The 20924-nt window shown below is 32.4% G+C and overlaps 3 protein-coding genes across 10 annotated transcripts; 1 reads left to right on the top strand and 2 right to left on the bottom strand.

Annotated features, from left to right (window-relative positions):
* The first annotated feature begins 438 nt into the window (after positions 1-438).
* LOC112281326 (cilia- and flagella-associated protein 45) lies at positions 439-10383 on the top strand. Of its 3 annotated transcripts, XM_024517709.3 has the most exons (13): positions 440-1314; positions 1539-1646; positions 2028-2096; positions 2228-2341; positions 2501-2614; positions 2783-2856; positions 3044-3161; positions 3314-3469; positions 3813-3998; positions 4277-4477; positions 4915-5043; positions 5343-5526; positions 6428-10383. In XM_024517709.3, exons 1-13 carry the CDS (start codon positions 1138-1140, stop codon positions 6472-6474), a joined length of 1677 nt encoding a protein of 558 aa, XP_024373477.1. In that variant the 5' UTR covers positions 440-1137; the 3' UTR covers positions 6475-10383. The 3 variants fall into 3 exon arrangements, with proteins under 3 accessions (XP_073389497.1, XP_024373477.1, XP_024373476.1); XM_024517708.3 differs by lacking the exon at positions 6428-10383 and having other exon boundaries at positions 5343-5970; XM_073533396.2 differs by lacking the exons at positions 2783-2856; positions 6428-10383 and having other exon boundaries at positions 439-1314; positions 3036-3161; positions 5343-5970.
* On the bottom strand, positions 6579-8876 carry LOC112281328 (uncharacterized). 6 transcript variants are annotated; one of them, XM_073533398.1, is made up of 4 exons: positions 8741-8876; positions 8023-8100; positions 7367-7467; positions 6579-7216 (listed from the first exon to the last, which is right to left on the bottom strand). In XM_073533398.1, exons 1-4 carry the CDS (start codon positions 8864-8866, stop codon positions 7126-7128), a joined length of 396 nt encoding a protein of 131 aa, XP_073389499.1. In that variant the 5' UTR covers positions 8867-8876; the 3' UTR covers positions 6579-7125. The 6 variants fall into 6 exon arrangements, with proteins under 6 accessions (XP_073389499.1, XP_073389498.1, XP_073389502.1 ...); XM_073533397.1 differs by having other exon boundaries at positions 6579-7467; XM_073533401.2 differs by lacking the exon at positions 8023-8100 and having other exon boundaries at positions 8741-8866.
* LOC112281327 (serine/threonine-protein phosphatase PP2A-2 catalytic subunit) lies at positions 9823-13967 on the bottom strand. Its single transcript, XM_024517710.3, has 5 exons — positions 13259-13967; positions 11731-11845; positions 11402-11510; positions 10852-11121; positions 9823-10384 (listed from the first exon to the last, which is right to left on the bottom strand). The coding sequence occupies exons 1-5, from the start codon at positions 13509-13511 to the stop codon at positions 10211-10213; spliced, it is 921 nt and encodes a 306-aa protein (XP_024373478.2). The 5' UTR covers positions 13512-13967; the 3' UTR covers positions 9823-10210.
* Positions 13968-20924: the final 6957 nt, after the last annotated feature.

The raw sequence follows: 20924 nt of genomic DNA, 5'->3' as shown, positions 1-20924 counted from the left end.
TACAGAATACTTCACGAATTTTTCTTCATACAAAATTTTAAAGACCAAAAAAAACTTGAAACTTATCCTAGATCATGATCATTTGGATTATGGAATCTATAATAATAAAGAGAAATAAACATATTATATACATATATATATATATATATATATATATATTCATAGATATAAATTACAAAAAAAATAATCAATAAAATTATTTTTGGAGGTTGTTTATCTCAAAGTACTAATAAAATTATATGTTACTTTAAAAATTAATAAATTGTGTGAATATATTATGATCATCACACAATGGAATTTTTAAATAATACTTTTAAGCTCTAGATTATTTTTGAAATAGGGTTTAAGGTTTACATATAATAATGCTTTTTAAAAAATAATAATAATAATAATAATAATAATAATAATTTCTAATAGCCTTTTTTAAATTACATGTATGTGTATATGTATATAAATGTATGTATGTACACAAATAAATATATGTCAATATTTTGGACTGATGACATCTAAACAATAGTGTAACTTATTATAATAACATTCTGGAGTGATTTATTTTTTTATTTTTATTTTTTTGTAAAATACATGTAAACATAATAATCCAAGTTTGAGATTTGCACAAATTTTTTGAGTTTGCAAGTTCATGATTTTAATATAAAAGATTTAACATTTAACATTTACAAACTTTTTTGTGCCACCATAAAGACGTAAGACTGTTTATTTTTTTAGGTAATCCAAGATTTTAGAATCACATGTTATCATAATTATGCAACAATTCGGGTTTTTTAATACTTGGGTCATCACGTTCTTTTTTCTTTGTTGCTAATAAATGACAAACTAAACATCAAAAGCTCAATAGAGTGCATTTGCAATCTAATTGCTGAAAATTTTCTACATTAAGAAAATATAAATAGCACAAATTTAGCAAACAATCAAACACCCAAATTAACTTGAAATTTGTAATTTTGTGGTATCCTTCAAAAAATTTAAATGTTTCCTCGAAAACATGATTAAATGAAAGCACAAACAAGCACAAGTGCTCAACTCAAAATCACCAGATCTTACACTATTTTAACTCTTTCGTTTCATCACATTTGTTGAAATTGGTCAAGTTAAGGTTGCTTTCAAGAGTAACATTGAATGGAAAAGTTGGAAGCAAAATCCACAATGAAGGGCCTAAAGCACGAAGCTAATTGCACTCCTCAAGTCATGTCAAAAAAGCCTTTACAACCATCACCGGAGAACACCCACAATCAATGTAAAGAGGAGTATATGAAAAGTTTTTACTGTCATTTGGGCACAAAGAACAAACACCCGGTTTGACAATCCATCTTAAACTCAAAACACCGTGATTTTGCAATGAATTTTTCAAAAAATAGATCAACTACTTTTCAAACCTAATAATTATACATATTTTGAAGTTTGAATCTAAGACATTTATTTATTTATTTTTGGGTGATTATTTACTCTACTAGTTCATTAAAAAAATGGGCTAAAATAGAGCAAATCACTATGGAATGCTTGTTGTCAAATGATTTTAGGGTTCTATTGATACGATGGTATCACAAACACCCACTTCAAATGTGCACCATAATTGTGTGAGCGAGTATCAAAGTGAGAAGAGCAATGCCAGTCGGAGATATACTCTGGTTAGTGTTTGGTTTTGGAGCTCAAATTGAGACCTAAAAATGCATCACTTTTGCAGAATTCTTCCGTGATTGTGTTTTTTTCATTATTGTATTCAATTAGGATATTTTTAATTTAAAATTTAAAAAATATAAAATAAGAAAGAGAGAATTTTGAAACATTTATGCAATGCAAAACATCACAGTGGATATAACTGTTTGGAAGTTCAAAAAGAACAATACAATTCCTTCTTTATTTGAATGTTCTAATCCTATTGACAATTGAACCAAGCAAAACATTCACAGATTCTGCAATAATTTTATAGCAAGAAGTTGATAGAGCTCAGTTAATCTTCAAACATGTTTATTTCTTAGAATTGTTTTGGTATTGTATGAATTTTGTAGCTTTCAAGAACAAGTGATGTTGAAGAAGAACTCTTTGGAAATAAGGGGTCTCATGGTAATAAAACTCAGGTACATGGAAAAGACCTAACTTTTAATAAATATAATAATTGATATAATTAATCCTTTTCTTTTTTTCTTTTTTTCACAAGCAAAAAAACCAGAGAACTTATATTTCAAAAACGGGTTTATTGTGTGTTTAGAGAAGTATAAAGAAGCATGAAGAAAGAAAGCCAATAATGGATGAAAATAAAGACACACTTTGTAAAGAAAATAATGTTGTTGTCATTAATTCAAATGATATTGATTTGATCAAAGTAAGTAATAATTTTCATATATATATTCACACAAAGTTATATTATTATAAATAATATATATATATATATATATATATATATATTCAATTCTAGTTTCCCAAAGTAGGCAAGTAGTTCAAATTTTGATTGTTGACTAACAATTCAAAATATGTGACTTAGAAAAAAGCAATTATTGTAACTCAAGCTGTCATTGAAGAGCAAAAGAGGCAAAAAGAAGCTTTACTTGCAGAAAGAAATGTTAAAGCAAACCAAAGAAAGGCTCTTATGATTAAGGTGACATGATTTATTATCATAATTATACAAACTTAAATTCATTTTGAAAAATCAGATTTCAAGAGAATGAAGACCATCCTTTTCTTTAATTTTTTTAAACAAATTGAAAATTGAAAATTGAAAATTATGACTACATTAATTTATTAATTTTCAAGGATAATAATTTAGTTGGAAGCAGAGCGCAAGAAGAAGAGTGGGCCCATGTCTGACTCTGAAGTGTTGAAGAAGCAAGAAGATGCCTTGTGAGGAAGATCACTCTTATAAACACAACATTTCTCATTTTTTTTTTTTTTTTTTTTTTATTGATTTTAATACTTATTTATGTTTTAAAAATGATGATTTTCCATAATTTTCTAAATTGTTCTTGTGTGTAAATAAATTACACATGATATTGAAAGTTGGTATTTTATATGACATCAAGTGGATTAGAACTTTGGAGGAGGCTAAACGTGCAATAGAAGAGAGAGAAGATGATGTCAAACTTATGAATTCAATTATGTCCTATTCAAAATGTGTAACTCAACGCGATGCTCAAAAAAATGATAGGGTATATATATTTATACTAACCAATTCATTTATTTTTTGTATTTTTTTTTAAAAAATTGTGCCTTTAAAGTGACAATTATAGAGCAACCTTCATGGGGTGTTTGATCTTCAAATGAATGATGAATTTATAGTTTTAATGTAAAATGCACATAGATCAATAGAGAGAAAGAAGAAAAAGAATACAACCAGAAATGGCATGTAATAATGGAAGCTGCTCGGCACAAATTGATTGATTTTTATGAGAATGAAGAAGAGAAAAAGAAAATTGATAGACGTGCGGGAGCCGCCATTGTGCGCCAACAAATTGCTGTACAAATTTCACATAATTAGGACTTGAAGCTTGTATAATTTCACCCATTAGTATTCCAAATTGCTTTCAAATCGTTCCATTGAACTAAATGAGAGTTTCATCACTTCTTTAGGCTTTTGTGTTCAAAAAATTGTTTTTACATTACTTATATTAAGAATGATAGTTGTACATTTATCCGCTTCATTATGAAACAAATAAAAAAATATTAATATTTATATGGGTTTTTTTCCATCAAATATAAAAATAAAATAATATATGGTTATCACTTCACAAAATTTCGTATTTTTTAGTATTTTTTTAGTAAGAATTTTCTCTTCTAATATATTCTTGTGTGTTGAGTAGCACAATGAAATTCAAAAGCAAATTGCAGCTGAGCAAAAATTACAAGAAGGACTTAAACTTCAACGAGAATTTAAGAATATTATGGAAGAGGAAGAAAAGAAAGCAGAAGCAAAGAGGCTTGAAGGAGTAGCATTGTTAAAATATATAGTAGATCAAAACAAAGAAGAAGAAAAAGTAAAGAGAAAGGTAGAAAATAAATTACCTCAAATTTTAACTCACATTCCAAAACATTGAATTGTCATTTTTTGCATAGTGAGACGTTAGAAATGTTTGGATATTACGTTTGGACCTCAATGTCACATTTTTAGAATCGCCATTAAAACCACATTGAATTTCAAATAAAGAGACAAAAAAAAAAAAAAAAAAAAAAAAAAAAAATCCTTCTATAGATATTTTGTTCAAAAAAATTGGAAAACTATTTCATAGATGTTCATTGCATGAGTTGATATATATATTTTTTGTAGATGAAAGAAAGGGAAATTATTGAAGAAGAAAAGAGAAATGCATACATATTTGCAAAAGATCAACGAGAGCAAGCGTATAAAGAAGAACAAGAGAGGATACAAAAACAAAAAGAAATAGAAGCGAGTAGAATTAGGGTTGCTCAAGAAAGAGCAAGTGGAGCTTCAGCAGCATTGGAAGACTTAAGAAACCAACGCATATTTGTAAAATCAATTATAATTCTACTTCTTTACTCTCTTATTTACTTTTTTTAATATTTCAATGAACTATTGTTTATACATGATTTGTCACTTACTACAAATCTCATGTGTCAATAATATACATTTAATCTACAATGTGATATTAAAGCCACAATTGCGACTTGCCAAAAGATTCATTTGATGAAACATAGTGCTTTATTTTGTGAAGCTTTTTTTTTCTTTTGAATAGGATTAGAATGACTTCCATTTATTCATCACGGGATGTCGTAATTTTTTTATAATTTAGATTTTAAAATGCTAGCTTTGAAAAAATCTACTTTATTCAAATGAAAAAAACTAAATTATTCAAATTAAATTATAGACAAAGAACTTTTAATTTGAGATTTTTCAATAACTGGGTGCTTTTATTTATGTAATCTATACTGTGGTCATATAAATAGGAAGCCCATGAAAAAGCATGGAGAGAAAAGGAAGCAGCTGATGCAGAAAAAATGCGCCGAATGAATGCAGAACTTCATTTTGCACGTGAGCAACAAAAGTTTCTAAAAGCAAAAGAAATTGCAGATCAGGTATGTGTGAATGCATCCATGTATATGTGTGGATATATATATATATATATATATATACCATTTTAAACATGATTATATGGAAATAGTAAAGAGAAATCTAATATGTAATCAATTTAATGAAATTGGATTTCCAATTAGAAAACCAAATTTTTAGTAAAAAGTTATAATTCCAAATTTTAATAGGATAGAGATATTGCAAATCATTTTTATTTTTATTTTTTTTACTTTTTTTTCCTAAATCCATCCCAGCACTTGAAGCTAAAAAAAACATCACATGATGATTCATGAATTAAATATAGGCCATTGCGGTGGAACAAGAGTATTACAAGATCTTAAAACTTCAAAAAGAAGGAATTGAATTGGAAAAGAAAGAAGAGGAAAGATTGCATGAAGCAAGGATGAAGAATCTTTTCCACCTCAAGGAACAAATGAAGGAAAGAGAAGAAGCCACAAAAGCAACGGCAAGAGAAAAAATCCTCGAAGGTGAACATCTAAAGCAAGCCAAGCGTGTTGAAAAATTGAAATTAGCAAAAATCAAGGAACGCAAACTCGATGAACTTATTAAGTGTGGTGTACCTCAAAAGTACCAAGTGGATCTCATTAAACTTAAAGTTGGTATCCCTTGACTATGCTTTTAAATGCATAATGTGTGCAAAAAGTTATTTTGCTTGAACAAAATTCTAGTGTGTTTCTTTTCTTTATCTTTTTTTAGATTTTTCAATATTTTTTGATGGTTCTAACTTTCATGTTGAGATTAAAGATGTGAATAAAAATTTTAGATCTTGATATATTAAGTAAGTAGCTAAGTATTCAAGTAAAATTGACAACACAAAGTAGAACAAGTAATTAACAAAACTCCATAATTGGGATTTTGACATGTGAAGCAAAAACAAATTATTTATATATACATATGAAATTTGAGATTTATATATATACATATATATGTATCGTTGATGCTTTTATTGATTCATCCTATAAAATCTTGTATTTTTTAGCAATAAGTTTATTATCAAAAAAAAACTAAAAATGATGAAATAATTGTAAGATTTGGGGCTTTTTTTGTTCAAAAGGTATGGAGAAGCATGGTTACTTTTTACTTCATTGATGTATAATGACTAACTTTCAAATTGATATGATATTATAAACGCAACACATACATATGACTACATATAGAGAGAGAGTTTATAGCAAGGCATTCCAATCCCAGTTGGTTTTTTTTGTTTTTTTTTTTTTTGTTTTTTTTTTTTTTACATAGAAAACACAGCTTTCAAATTGAATGATGACTATATTATAATATGTAATCTTATCTAGAAGCCACTCTAGGAAAAAGAACACTCTTCTATAAAGAATATTTTTTAAAGTTGAATACACTTCAAAAATTCAGGAGCCTACTCTGCATGGAAATGTTCCAGAAACCTTTTCAAAAAATAGTAAAAATGAGAAAGTTAATTCCTCAGAAATTTGAAGTCAATTTTTATGCTAAAGAAGAGGAGAGTGATGCAACTGTGTCATGCTCCATGGTCTCAAGAGTTGGCTGCTTTTGAATCCTTATATTAAAAAAACTGAAGTGCCAAAGAAAGACATCATTGGGAGCCCAGTCAAATTAAACTCCAACTACACTGTGTTTTTCAAAGAATTGTTTCCTGTACCGTGCACTTGTGACTCATATTCTTTGGAAAAAGATTTGCTTCTAAGAAGTAGAGCAAAATAAGAAGCGAGAATAAAGAATCCGACTTCAAGTTTTTGTTCGAGTTCTCATTTCAGCCACCAGTTCCCCTTCCATAGTTGCAGGCATCAATAGGACGCACCGAGACCTGGTATTGCGGTTGTGACTTCCCATTTTCTCTTTTGAAAGCATCATTTTGGAGTTCATCCAACTGCTGATTACTTGTTTACCTTAACCAGCTTTCACTCTAGATGGACGTTCGACGTAGCCAACCACGGCAGAGGCTTATCTTCTCTGCAATACTAGACACGATTGCCTCAAAAGACTCTGGTTTAATACCGAACAAAATCCCACATCTGGAGGAATCTGCATTAAAATCAAGTCATGCCTGTTTTCCCACATGGTTATCAAGCCATCTAAATTAAGAAACCCTTCAAAATGTTGAACGATTTCTGTGCCCACGAACTTTGAGATCCCACAAACCCTGTCAACGAATGTGGTTGGAACCTGAAAACAAATGAAAGAAGTCAAAACTGCCAGTATTTCAATAATTCACCACAAAATAAGACTTGCCAATACACGCTCAAATGACGGATCACATTGACATGTAGTCTCTGTACACATGCAATTGCCATAACCTGGTAGGTCGGATAATACCTCGGTTCGCTAATTTGAGCCGCAGGTCTCAACTGTGAACACTTTTTCCTTTTACATACCGAGTTCCTGTGACAATATCTGCATTTGTTTCCAACTGCTTCCTGTTCATTCCCAGCTTCACTTGCCATAGGTTAAGATGCTGATACAGCAATACTACTGACCCTCAAGGTTACTGAAACATCAACAGCGATGAAACATATACGATTAGGATTACAAATTTAGCTTCTTCCAACAGTGTAATTGATCAAACCTAATATAGAACGTTTATTCTCATGCAAGACAAATTGAATGAAATATGAAATCATTTACAGAAAAATCATAACCACACTTACGACTAAATTCTACGATCAAATTTATAGGTCCAAAATTTATCACGCAACCTTAAAAACGAAATTTACATGGTGAGCAAGATCAGTATCCAGAATAATGATCAAGTCACCAAGTGTGTATCTCAGACCATGCACAATCGCAGCTCCTGGAATATGGAATAATGATATAAAAACCCATCGAAATCCCACCAGAGCTTCCAGGTCAGTGACAGTTTGCTATTCATTATCCCTAGCATGAACTCAGTGCAATCCCAGAGTAGAAAAGAGCATGACATTCCCGACACACCCAGATGCATCTCAACCTAGATGCATCTTGGTGGTTTGCACCTTGCTGCGAGTAAGCTTGGGAAAACTTTGAGTGAAAGTAATGCCTAATTCCAGTTTTGCGGCTCGAAGTATACGCAACTGCAAAGAAATAGACCAGAAACAGAGTAACGAAACGGTGAAATATATCAGCAATATTGAAAAAAATAAGTCGCCATCGAAACTGAAAAGTTTAGAAGGTAAACGAATCGAGAATACGAGATCCTACAAAGACCAAAGTAAAGGATTCGACATACAAGATTCCGCCATTACTAATCTGAAGAATTAGTTTTGAGATTGATGATGATCTAACTATCCGACTCTGGCCGCAAGTTCTTTGCAATGTCGTCATTGTGTCTTGCGTTTCGCCAGAGCTTGCATCTTCGACAATTATTATCTCAAAATTATACTGTACGCTCACAGTGCAAATAAATACCAGTTATTTGATCTACACCATACTCAGATTCTGGGTGTTTTCAGAAGCTTACGAAAAAAAACACCAGGCTTCAAACATCAACTTGCCCAAGTGCCACAAAATATATCAAAATGCCAACAAGTAGAGCGCACGAAAGGTAAAATCGAATTCACTCTGAAACCCTAATTCTTGAATTACCCATGCATGAATGCAAATTGATCAAACCATACCTACCCGACACTATCAATCCATCAACCTCGTTTCGCAGCGAACAAGTAGGAGTCCAAAATAGTGCTACGAAATGGAATAAAACAAAAAGAGACTCACTTCATGTGCTTGAAGAGGAGGAGGTACATGAGAGCGATATTGAGACACAAGTAGTAGGTAAGGACGAATATGCCGAAGAAAATGTGGAGAATTGCGTAACGTCAAAGCTGAGCCCATCACGGACATTCCGGCGGTGTTCACCACAAACTCTGCCTTCCCTGAAGCTCTATTCCTCTTGTTGGCAATCAAAAGCGCCGTTCATGAGGCTTGCAGGGCAACAGATGAGCTGCGGCCATTAGAATATTGTAAAAATTAGATTGGCAAGCGGGAACTCTTTGAGATGTCACGGCTCATCATAGCAATGCCACAGGATTCTCTGGGACAGAAAACCATCCTACCAGTGGGACATTCAACAATTGGAACACTATTGCGGATGCAATTTCTATGCACCGAGACGGAATCCTGAGGGTGATACGACACGTCACTCTGAGAACAAGATAGTCTTTACTCATTGATGTAGACTTTCACAAATGTTGCGCAATTTCATGTCGTTTAGTAAGACAGATGACGGAGAAAGCTTAGTCTAACCTCCCCAGTTCATACACTGGTGGGGGGATCCAGAGAACTCACTTGCACCAGCCTTCACTAGTTGGAATGTCGGTGTGCAAAAGGAGGCACTGGAATACATATGTTTCTCGACTCCTACACAGCCATTATTCAAGCTTTCACAGATACTAGCCATCTGCACAGCCTAGAGTAACTGTGGGTAGCTCCACATCTCGTACTGTCACGAATAACGGATTATCCTGCCGGATCACAAAGATGAGATATTGGCGCTAAGGAGGTAGATACCGTCAGGGTGGTTCAAAAGAAGTCGTCATGAAACATTTCCAGAAGTGTGAACTCCATTTCCTATAATTGACGTAGCATACAAATAACCTCACCAGTTATAGCTGGAGCACTACGAATTTTTACCTATGGGCAACTTCCTTTTGAACCATACATTCAAGCTGTAGACGGACAATATTCAGAAGAGCCTGACTCGAACATGTACAGTGAACAAGCACAACCAAAGGAAGATCAAGAATGCTGCGAGCAAGCAAAAAATCAGGTTGATGAGCACATAAACTCGGACACCAAAGTGAAACAATCTGGGCTCTCAAAGAGCATGCCATATACAGTAGGTGTGGAGATGAACGTTGTTTCCACCATCGTCATCTTTTCCATAGAAGTCTCTGATCGATTTGAAGTAACATGTGCTACCTTCTTTCCCTAATCACTATAACCCTTGCAACCATTGACACTGCTCCTCTTGTCGCAGTTACATTCACAACATCTCAGTTGTTCTGAAGGCAACTTTATGAATGAACAGAGGAGCAAGTACTAAAAAAGGGAACAAACACTTCAAAGAAGATAACTTCATACTACTAGATCATGAGGGAGTATCTTCATTCAGGGGCAAACTGCTTCCATGGAAGGTGACTATACAGAACAATTCAGTAAGTAAAAGGTACCATGTATAGGCCATGTTTACAGAAAGTAATCAGGAGTCTTCCGCGTCACATCTGGTTCACTTTGCCGCGGTGCTGGTTCGAACTGAAGAAAAGACCGATTCATTGTTTCATCTATCTCCATTATGGCGGCCATGTTCCCACAGCGGTAACAGTAATTGGGGGCACTGAAAACTGTGACAACATTTTTATCCTGCACCTCAAAAAGTGTTCATGAAGTTAAGGCACAAAGGCTGGAATTCGGATGTTCAGCAAAAACTCAACAAACACAGAAGCCAAACAAGTTCAGGAACCAAGACAAAAGTGATAAATCAAAAAACAACGATGAGTAATACCACTTCAGTGTAGACACCTAAACTAGGACAGGCCAAGATAATCGCAGAAGACCACGTGAATAACATAAATAGACTACATTTTCTCTGTTCCACCCTAATACTAAGACTGCACTTGGTAAGCGCAAAGTGAGAAATAAAACCCCATCCGACCCGAAATCAATAGTTTACAGATTCTCCAAAAACATGTAAGGGCAAGTAACGCTACATTTGTTCCATGCAGATATGGCTTCAAACTGCACGGCAGCAATTGAAAGCGGAAGTACTGCAATAGGGTGACAAGTACACGGTCAAGCAGCACAACACCGGGGATGTAAGGGAAACGCACCTGGCACCAATTGTATCCTTCCATCACAAGCTGGTGAGCACGTGCAACCAAACTTAGACCATTGGTATGATTGAACTGCTCTGCAATATCTTGACCAAAAGTATAACCGGCACCTCGTGGTGAAATACCCCATCCACAACGATCATCTGGATCAGACCAGAGTAGATCACACATCGGGCCCTCGTGCGGCACTTCTTGAATACGATCTAGGGCTCGGATGTGATCTAATGTGTCGAGCGATGGAGACAGACCACCATGAAGACAAAAAATCTGTCCACAAAAAGCATGTTCAGGTGAAGGTGGAAATGAAAAGTGAGCAACATATGAAACCAGGAAAACTGGACGGCAGCAGAAGAGTAATCTACACACTACACCTACCAAGTCCTAATCAACGTACTATCAACGGAATCTTCTGGCTTCCATGGGCAAAAACAAGATGCGACAACGCAACCTCGCAAGAAGATGGATGTAATTTAAACGGTATATCTAGATCCTTTTTCTGCTTCTCAAGGGGTCCTGCTACTTCCTCGTTTAAACGTTAGTGCAATACCTCGTGCTCAATGAGAGCTGTCAGAGGCAGGTAGTCGAACAGATCCGTGAAGTACTTCCAAACATTCGCATTTCCATACTTCCGCAGGCATTCATCATAGAAACCATATCTGCAACAAAAAGCCAATCAGATAAACGTTAGGAGCAAACTACATACAGTTTGATGGGATTTTTTGGGTCGCCGTTGCAACTCTCAAATAAACATACACAATCGATCACAACTCCAAGACAGCACACACTCGATAACATGTGCAGTACCCTAGCAGTTAGACATTTTGAGTATAGCTTATCAAAGGAACACCAGTAACCAGGAAGAGTAAAGCTACTTACACTTGCGTAATCTGCCTGCTCTCGTGGTTCCCTCGCAAGATTGTGATCCTATCCCTATACCGCACCTTCAGGGCCACTAAGAGCGACACAGTCTCGACAGAATAATATCCACGATCTGCAACAGAGCAAACAAATGCTTAACTATCTAATGAGACCCATGAACAAAACAAATACTAAAATTAGTATCTTGGGAGGCCTCAGAGTTTCATGACGTTAAAATTAACAGGCCCAAAGTCGAACATTATGCTGCCGGGCACTATAAATTAGCATTCAGTCAGTGTCTCCTGAAAACGCCTCCCTGGCGAAGGTAGAAATGAACACCTAAAAACACACCGTATATTTGATTACGAGGGACATCATCATTTTTTACTTTGCTACACAGCCATCATTAACAATTTGAAACCGTCGCACTCTACATACAGACTCGATTATTTTTCACATGCCGCAGTTTGTGTGTTAAAAATTCAGCCTCCTCGGATACAGTAGATTGTGTTTCGACTCTCACGTTAGAAGTTGAGTCAGGTCTAGAAGACAAGACTCGGTTCCTCAGAAAGCATTCCTTAAGTCGTAGTTTAGACCAGCTGCTTCAACTATCACACTGTCGAATCACCACATTCACTCATACTAAATGAGATGAACCTGCCTATGACCTGCCTGCAAGGCATTCCTCCTGATACCTTGAAGAAGGAGAAGGGAGAGGAAAAAATAAATAAACAAAAAGTATAAAAGGGCTTGTGAAAGCTTATGTTCTAATAAACTGAATTTCTCGTACAAGGCCTGTACTCCAAAACCAGGTCCTTCAGCTTATAGTTAAACATTTACAGACGAAAGTGACTTCTAAGTGAATGCGACTAAAAAAATGAATGTCACAAAGATGAGACGAGCAGAAGGAACCAGGCCGCAGGTACAGATTAGACATCTAGGGTGATCTTCTGATTGAAGATTACATACAGTTACAACCCCACTCTCGGCATTATGGTTTAAGACAGTGCACACGTTGACATTCTCCAATGAAGAAAATTCTCCATCAGCACCGGTTTTTAGACTACGTAGAAAACCTCGTGCACCAGTTCGACAAATAAAGATCTACTTCCCGGTCAGAAAGACACACCATTCTGAAGAGAGCAAGCTGAAAAAATCTAGAACAAATTCCGAGCCCACGGAAGCAAACGCAAACCCAGCAAACCTCCCCGCATTGAGAGTATAGTACAGAGCTCTCGTAAGAGGGGAGGAGTTGTATCCACAAGAGTGCAAAGTTTCAGAAGGATGAACAGAAGGAAACTGAGTACAAAATCCAGGCAAAAGCCTACAAGAGGCACAGAGATTCTAGAGCTGATCCTAAAATCCCACGAATGAGAAGAGAGGAGAAATCCAAGGAAAAAAAGCCCCATCCGACATCACAGTTTACTTGCCACAGATGCCATCTTCGATGGGTCGCAGACACAATAAGAGAGGGCCAGAACCCGCAATAGAAAAGAAGAAGCCTTTCTAGTAGAACCGAAGTAGGGATAAACTTGCACCAACTCACCCACATAGTCGCCCATGAACAAGTAGTTCGTGTCGGGCGCCTTGCCTCCTATGCGGAAAAGCTCGATGAGATCATGAAACTGGCCATGGATGTCACCGCAAACCGTGACAGGACACTTCACGGGCTGCACGTTCCACTCCTCCACCAAGATCGTCCGAGCTTGATCACATAGGTTCTTCACCTCCAACTCCGACAACGGCTTGCACTCCGACAGCTGCTCTATCTGCCGGTCTACATCTGCATATGACGGCATTGTCCCAACCTCTGCCCTCCCCCCTGGCACCAAACCCTAACCGATCCGCTCTCCTCCGCGCTCCTCCGTCACCGCTCTCCAACGCTACTCCCGTCGACCACCTACACAAGCTTCCGACTGCTTCTCACCGCAGACAAATCCTCTCCGTCCGTGTTCCTCAACGCTTCCCACGCATGCGCTCCACCCCGCCGATCCAGCTACCAATCTGCTCCCGCCCCCGCTCACAGTGGCAGGAAAACCGCGATCCCGCACCGTTTTCCGATCCGTAAAAGAAATATATCACAGCGAACGGGTAACGTCGCTGTTGAAGGCGGTGCCTGCGCCCGAATGCGCCCGTCGGCTGCTACTCTGCACTTGAGAGATGGCGCTGGGAGTGGGGCTGGCGCATCAAAGGGGACGCGGGAGTCCAAACTAAGACAAACAGCCGGCTATGAGCACCAGCCCCCCTCTCAAACCTCCACCCCCGATGGAACGAAAGTTCTCTTTCTCCCCCGCCTTACCTCCGTTCCCCTTTGTTCCCGTTCCCGTTCCCGTTCCCTTCTCTATTTTTCCCATATTCCACGTAGGATATTCGTGGGGTTTGAGCCAATGTCATGGTGCCGGCTAGGTGAGAAAAACCGGCAGCCCTGAGGAGTTGGAGCTACGGTGGCGGTGGGGTGGACAGCCCTCCGCCAGACTCCCCATTCACACTAAATATCCTCTCGCATTCTCTTACTCTCCCAGCCACACTATTTGTCTTCGACGTAAAAAAAAAAAAAAAAAAAAAACAGAACATTACACGTGGACCCGTTTGCCCACGTGGAAGAAGATGAGATGTGTCATGTTGGATATTATGCTCGCACAGCATGTTTAACAAAATATAAAAAATTTTAATGCTACTCCCTAACAAACATTTTAAAAGCATGGGTCATTGCTAAAACTATTTTTACTCGATTATGTTTTTGGCCACTACTTGAAAAATATAATCATCCAACTACACAACAAGCATTGAAAAGTCAAAACATAAACTTACCATATTATCAATTGCAGTTTCGTAATTCTGTATGACTATAAGAGCACACTTATATATATATATATATATATATATACATATATATAGATACCATAAACTAAGAATGTACTGCGTATTATTTGAAAATATGTGCAAGATTAGAGCTATATTTTTACATTTGTTTCGGGTTTATAAAGTTTTAAATTATTATTTCTTGTGCATAAAAAACTTGAGTACTTCAAACAAATCCACTTAGCCTCGTAAAAATAAATAAATTAATGAATAAATAAAACATGAAGTCTCAAGCAATAACAGTGAACTATCATGCATAAAAATGTAGTTTTAACCCAAATAAACTCATTTCAAAATATTTTGAACATTTTAAAATAAGATTTTATACGACAGTTTTTTTTTCGAAATTACAACAACCAATATTTTAGATTTGAATGTGATGGTATCACTTGTAATTCATTAACATATTATCATTTTTTTATTAAATTTTAAACCACAAATAAATTTTATAATTCACAGTGTTATAAAGAACATTAAAATATAGTTTATACATATTTACACTCACTTTTAAATTTATGTATAATATATTTTAAAAAATCATAAAATATTTTTATGTAATAAATTTAATGAAATAAATTTAATAAGCTTATATACTTAATAATGATTTTCATTAGGTAGATACATATTCATATAAATATAAGTACATCAACTATATAAACATATGTAGTACTTTATGCAATACAATATACATTGCATAAATAGTTGTACTATATAAATATATGTACATTATAGCTGTATCTTTTAAAGTACAGCTACAAAGTAATTATTTTAGATATATTTTATTATTAAGATATAAACAATTTATAGTTATGCTATGCTAATATAATGCTTAAATTATAGTTACATTAATTTTTGTTTTTACTCTGATTTGGATAAATAACTTTAATACACCTAAAAGTAGTACATTAAGATAAAATCTTACACATTTGTCTATATATGTATATTTTTCAATGAGTGTCTTTGATATTTATTAATAAATATTGCATGTGTAAGTTTTTTAAAAACATTTGTAATTTGAATTTAAAAGAAATTATTGTTGATAATAAAGAAAATGGTATCATTGGAAGAAAGTTCAATTGTTCTTTGGAATTCCTTATTAATAGCATCACTTCAATAACATAATCTATAAGCTTCATAAAAACCAAGCAAGAACCATGACAAAGATTTAGATCTGAAACAATGATTTTTAACAAAATAATAAGACAACCAATCTTAAGTTCTAACTTTGATGGAAGTTTTTTACACTACTTCAATGAGTTAAATTATTTTTTTGGATATGATTTCTACTAGTTGGTTCATCTTTTGTTACAATTGTATGTGCTCTAAATTAAGTTCAATTATTTTTTAAAAAATAAAAGACTCTTTAACAATATTATTAATATCTTTATTGTGTTTATTAAATTGACAACTTTATTAAACTATGACTGGTGCATGTTCTTTTACTTTCTAATTCAAGTACTTTTTATTTAAGTAAAGATTCTACATTTAAATCACCTTCATACAACTTGGAAATAATCCTATATTTAAGCACCAATAATATAATTTTGTCCTTCTTTTAAAACAACAAGAAAAATTATTCAAAACTTACTAACAAAAACATATATATATATATATATATATATATATTCTTATTTATTTATCTATTTATTTTAGAATATTGTATTGAAAAATTTTAAAAAATCATGTTAAAGATATAATCTTATAAAAATTATTACAAAAATATTAAGATTGATACTTAAAAGATTATCTTATATTAGATATGGTTGAAATTTGATTCTAAGTCACAAAAAATATTGCCTATTATAAATGGAGGTTCTTTAAAAAGGTTAAGAATTAAACTCAAAAAATTAGTTTTAAGATCATCTTAAAAGTTTAAGATAAAAATAGTTATAATATATAAAAAAATCTTCAATAAATCAATCAAAATCAAGGTTTTGAAGAAAAAATAATGTTTTAAAAGGTCTAAAGAATAGTGTTAATTTTGAATTATTTACAATATTATATATGTATTTTATATATATTTTTTATTTTTGTGAATATACAAAACAAATATACTATCTTAAATTCTATATTATTTTAATAATACAATTAGAAGATATTTGATCATATACGTAAGGTTGTATACAAACATTTGAATATAAGATAAGTGACAATTTCTTATTTGTTTAGATTTTTATAAACTTAATAAAACAAAATAAAATGAGCTGCTAATAAATCATATTATATCTAAGATTTATACCAAGTTTAAAAAAAATCAATAATAAAAATTAGAAAATTATCTATTAAAATTCTTCACTAAACTTAAAATAAGAAGTTAACCAGTGTTATTAGGATTTTTATTCTAATAATTACCAATATTTAATTTTAGTTCTTTTTAAAATTTTCTAACATATATGAAATTTAAAGAAATGATGTTGTGAAAATTTTGAAGCTAATTAAATAATTCAATTAGAAATTTTGTCTAATTATTATTTCTTTATTAGAATTTGGAGTATCTTTAGGATTTGTTAAAATATGTTAAGATTCTATTCGATTTAATTGAATTTATGATTTAAAATTTATCTATATTTAATATTTAATAAGATGTAGAATTTAGATTTAAAAGTGTTTAGATTTCAAAGTCAATAAGATATAGAGTTTATTATTGTTTGGATTTAGCATTTCTTAAATTTATAATTGTAAAAATTTGGAATTTTAAGGAAGACTAAAGCTGCTTATAAATATATTTTTTTTAGCACTTTATATACTTGTAATTATGAAAAAAATACAAAATATGAAAGGTTTTATTCCACAACTAGTTGTCTTATGTATTTAAAAATTAAACTTTATGTAGTACAACAACATCATAGACTAAAAATCCGAGTAGAAACATCTAATAAAATAATATATAAAACTATTTTTTATAGTCTTTAAACCTTTAATGCAATTATATTATGCATGTATAATTTATCAATTTCTTTAAAATTAAAAAATAAATACTTTTAATTCTTATTGAATGTAAAACCAGTATAATATTTTTATAAAATATATGTTTTATCTATTATTTTAGAAAAAAAACTTTCAAGTTTTAGCATAGATTTTTCACATTTCCATGATATAAGCTTAGAAATCAACTTGTTATTACTATGTTCATTTTATTTTTAAGGCTACAAAAAGTAAGGATAGAAAATCTTCTAATTTTTTATTATATTATTGAATATTATTTTAAAAAAAACTATAATTAAATACTTGATCTTTTGTAGAATTTTTAAGTATATTTTTTTAAAACCAATAAAAAGTGTAAATTGTCACACATACTCTACTTATATTTTTTCTATAACTTTAAAAGATAAGATAACATATATTAAATTAAAATAATATAAAATAATATTTATAATTTTTTATTAATATTTATTTTTAATGCTTCTTGAAGATATTACATTGATTTATTTTTATTTTCTAATAATCTCAAATCCAAACATATGCTCTTAAATATATGATAAATTACACTCTTTATTTATAAATCTTTAAAAAACTAATGGTCTTAAATAAATATAAATAAAAATTTAAGATAAATCTTTTACTTGTATTAGGATCAATAAAAGAATTTAAAATATTTATTGAGTAACAAAAGAAAATAAAAATAAAACTATACAAATGCATTTAGAATATTAAAAATAAATATTATATATAAAAATAAATAAATCAAGAATGTGTTCTAATAGAAATTAAAATAAAAATTTAAGTATAGTTATTCCAAATACCATGATAGTACAATATTAATTTTCATGTTTGAATTATTGAAGAAAGAGAAGTTAGAAGCCATAATACTTAATATCAACAAGATTGTATACAAAATGAAATAAGGAGTAAGATTACTCTCACTTCCAACACTCTTTACTTATAGCTAGAATTTACATCAATTCTAAATGAATTTAATCATTTTTATTTTTCTTTCTTACATCTAACTAAATCCTAGATTCCTCTTATCCTTACCGCCACCTAAAAATCCTAGTCGCCACCATAATAACATATTTTAATTCTTTATTATCTTTTGACTATTAACAAATCACAATGATTTAATTCTATGTGGTGGCAACTATACAAGATCTTATTGACCTTCAAGACTTCCACTTTGCTAATTATCAAAAGGCTTTCAATTCTAATGCCTCTATCAACTCATAGTGTCTATTCTTTACCAATGCTTTTCTAAGCACATCAACAAACATGTCTTTTGTAGCACAATACTTCATACCTATTACTCCATCTTCAATTTTCTCTCATATAAAATGTTGTTAAACATCAATGTACTTAGTTCTTAAATGGTACTTTGGATTCTTAGCAAATGCAAGACATCCTTGATTGTCACACATTATTGGAGTTGCTTCCAATTGTACTAGTCCAATGTCTTCTAAGAGTTGTTTTATCTAACATACTTCCATTGCACAATGACTTGCTGCCATATACTCAACATCTATTATTGATCTTGCAATGGTAGGTTGTTTCTTGCAATTCCATGAAATAACTCCCACTCTAATAAAGAACACATATCATATTGTGGATCTTCTATCGTTTGTATCTTCACCCTAATTTGTATCACAATATTCTTACAAATGAATGTTCTTACCACCAAGGTACAATTTGAAGTTCTTTGTACCTTTCAAATACATCAATATCATTTTTATCATTGTCCAATGCAAAGGTCTTGTCTTAAACATGTGTTGACTCACAACACTCACACTAAATGCAAGATCCACTCTTGTCGCTACTATTGCATATATAAGTAAACCTACTACTATCTTATATAAAATACTTTGTATGTTACCTTCAACTTGTGCATATTCTTCATCTGTGAGTTTCGTCAACTTCAAGTTTGCTTCTAAAAGTGTTCTAATGGGCTTGCATTCTTTCATATTGAGTCATTTCAATACTTCTTCAATATACTTAGTTTGGTTGATTGTAATGGTCTTCTTGCCATGATCTCTTATAAACTCTACTCCTAAGTAATATTAGAGCTCTTCCAAATCACTCATCTTATACTTTTTTTTAATATGGCCTTCATCTAATCCATCTTTTCTATGTTATTAACCAAGATGATCAAATCATCAACATAGAGGATTACAATCAATAAGAATTCTTTAAATTGCATCACATATAGTCAATGATCAGCATCACTCCTTACAAATTCTTTTTTGACAAAAAATGTGTCAATGCATTTGTACCATACTCTTGGTGATTATTTCAATCCATACAATGATTTCTTTAATTTGCACACAAGGTATTCTTTGCCTTGTTGTATAAATCCTTGAAATTGGTCCATATAAATGTCTTTTTATAATTCTCCATTCGAAAAGGCCGTCTTCACATCTATTTGGTACATTTTCAAGTCCATTATTGCCCCAATTATCACAATGGTTTTAATGGTGGTGAATTTGACAATGAGTGCATAAGTCTCATTGAAGTCAATACTAACAATTTGTAAATATCCATTGGCAATTAATCTTGTCTTGTGCATCACCATTATATCCATTGCATTTTTTTTAGTCCTAAACATCTACTTACAACCAATACTAGATCAATTTACTGGAAGAAGTACCAATTCTCATATATCATTATTTATAAAAAATTGATACTCTTTTTCTATAGCCTTTTCTCACTTCATTGTATCTTTGGAATTTATAGCATCACACTAAGACAATGGATCAGCAAGAAGAGCAATATTTGCATGTTCTTTAGTTACTTAAGAAAAGATATGGTTCTTCCACCATTGGCCAAAAGGTCTTCTTTCTCTCAAGGGATATCTTCTTTCATTTAAAGAAGATTCAGCTTGTTGTACTCCAAGCTCTCTTCTAAGCTTCTTCTCTCTTAAAGCATATCTTTTCTTACTTGAAGATTGATACTCTTCATCATTATCATCATCATAATCTTTAACATCTTCATTTCTAGTCTTTGGAATTTGCAAGCCTTCTTTTTCATCTTTTTTGCCTCTTTATCTTCATTCACACCTTTATCATCTTCATTTTCTTCATCTTCTTCTTTTGTTGCTTAAATTAGAGATGTATCCACAAACACATCATTATCTCCACTTTGATATATTTTTAAGTATTCACAAGTACTTTGATATTCTAAAAACTCAATATTACGACTTTTGATGATATTTTTGGTATTTTTCACAGTATCCTAAGAAAACACACTTTGTACCTTTTGCATCAAGTTTGGACCTCATAAAATTTGATGTCTTTGCATATGCAATGCATTCAAAGGTCCTTATATGTGAAATGTAAGATTGTCTTCAATTCGAAGCTTCTTGTTGTATCATTGATGCAAGATCATTTGTTGGACACACATTCCTTGTATATACTACATTCACC

The sequence above is a fragment of the Physcomitrium patens genome, chromosome 4, assembly GCF_059467195.1.
Source record: "Physcomitrium patens ecotype Gransden chromosome 4, ASM5946719v1, whole genome shotgun sequence".
Taxonomy (NCBI): Eukaryota; Viridiplantae; Streptophyta; class Bryopsida; order Funariales; family Funariaceae; genus Physcomitrium; species Physcomitrium patens.
This window is presented reverse-complemented; position numbering and strand designations above follow the sequence as displayed.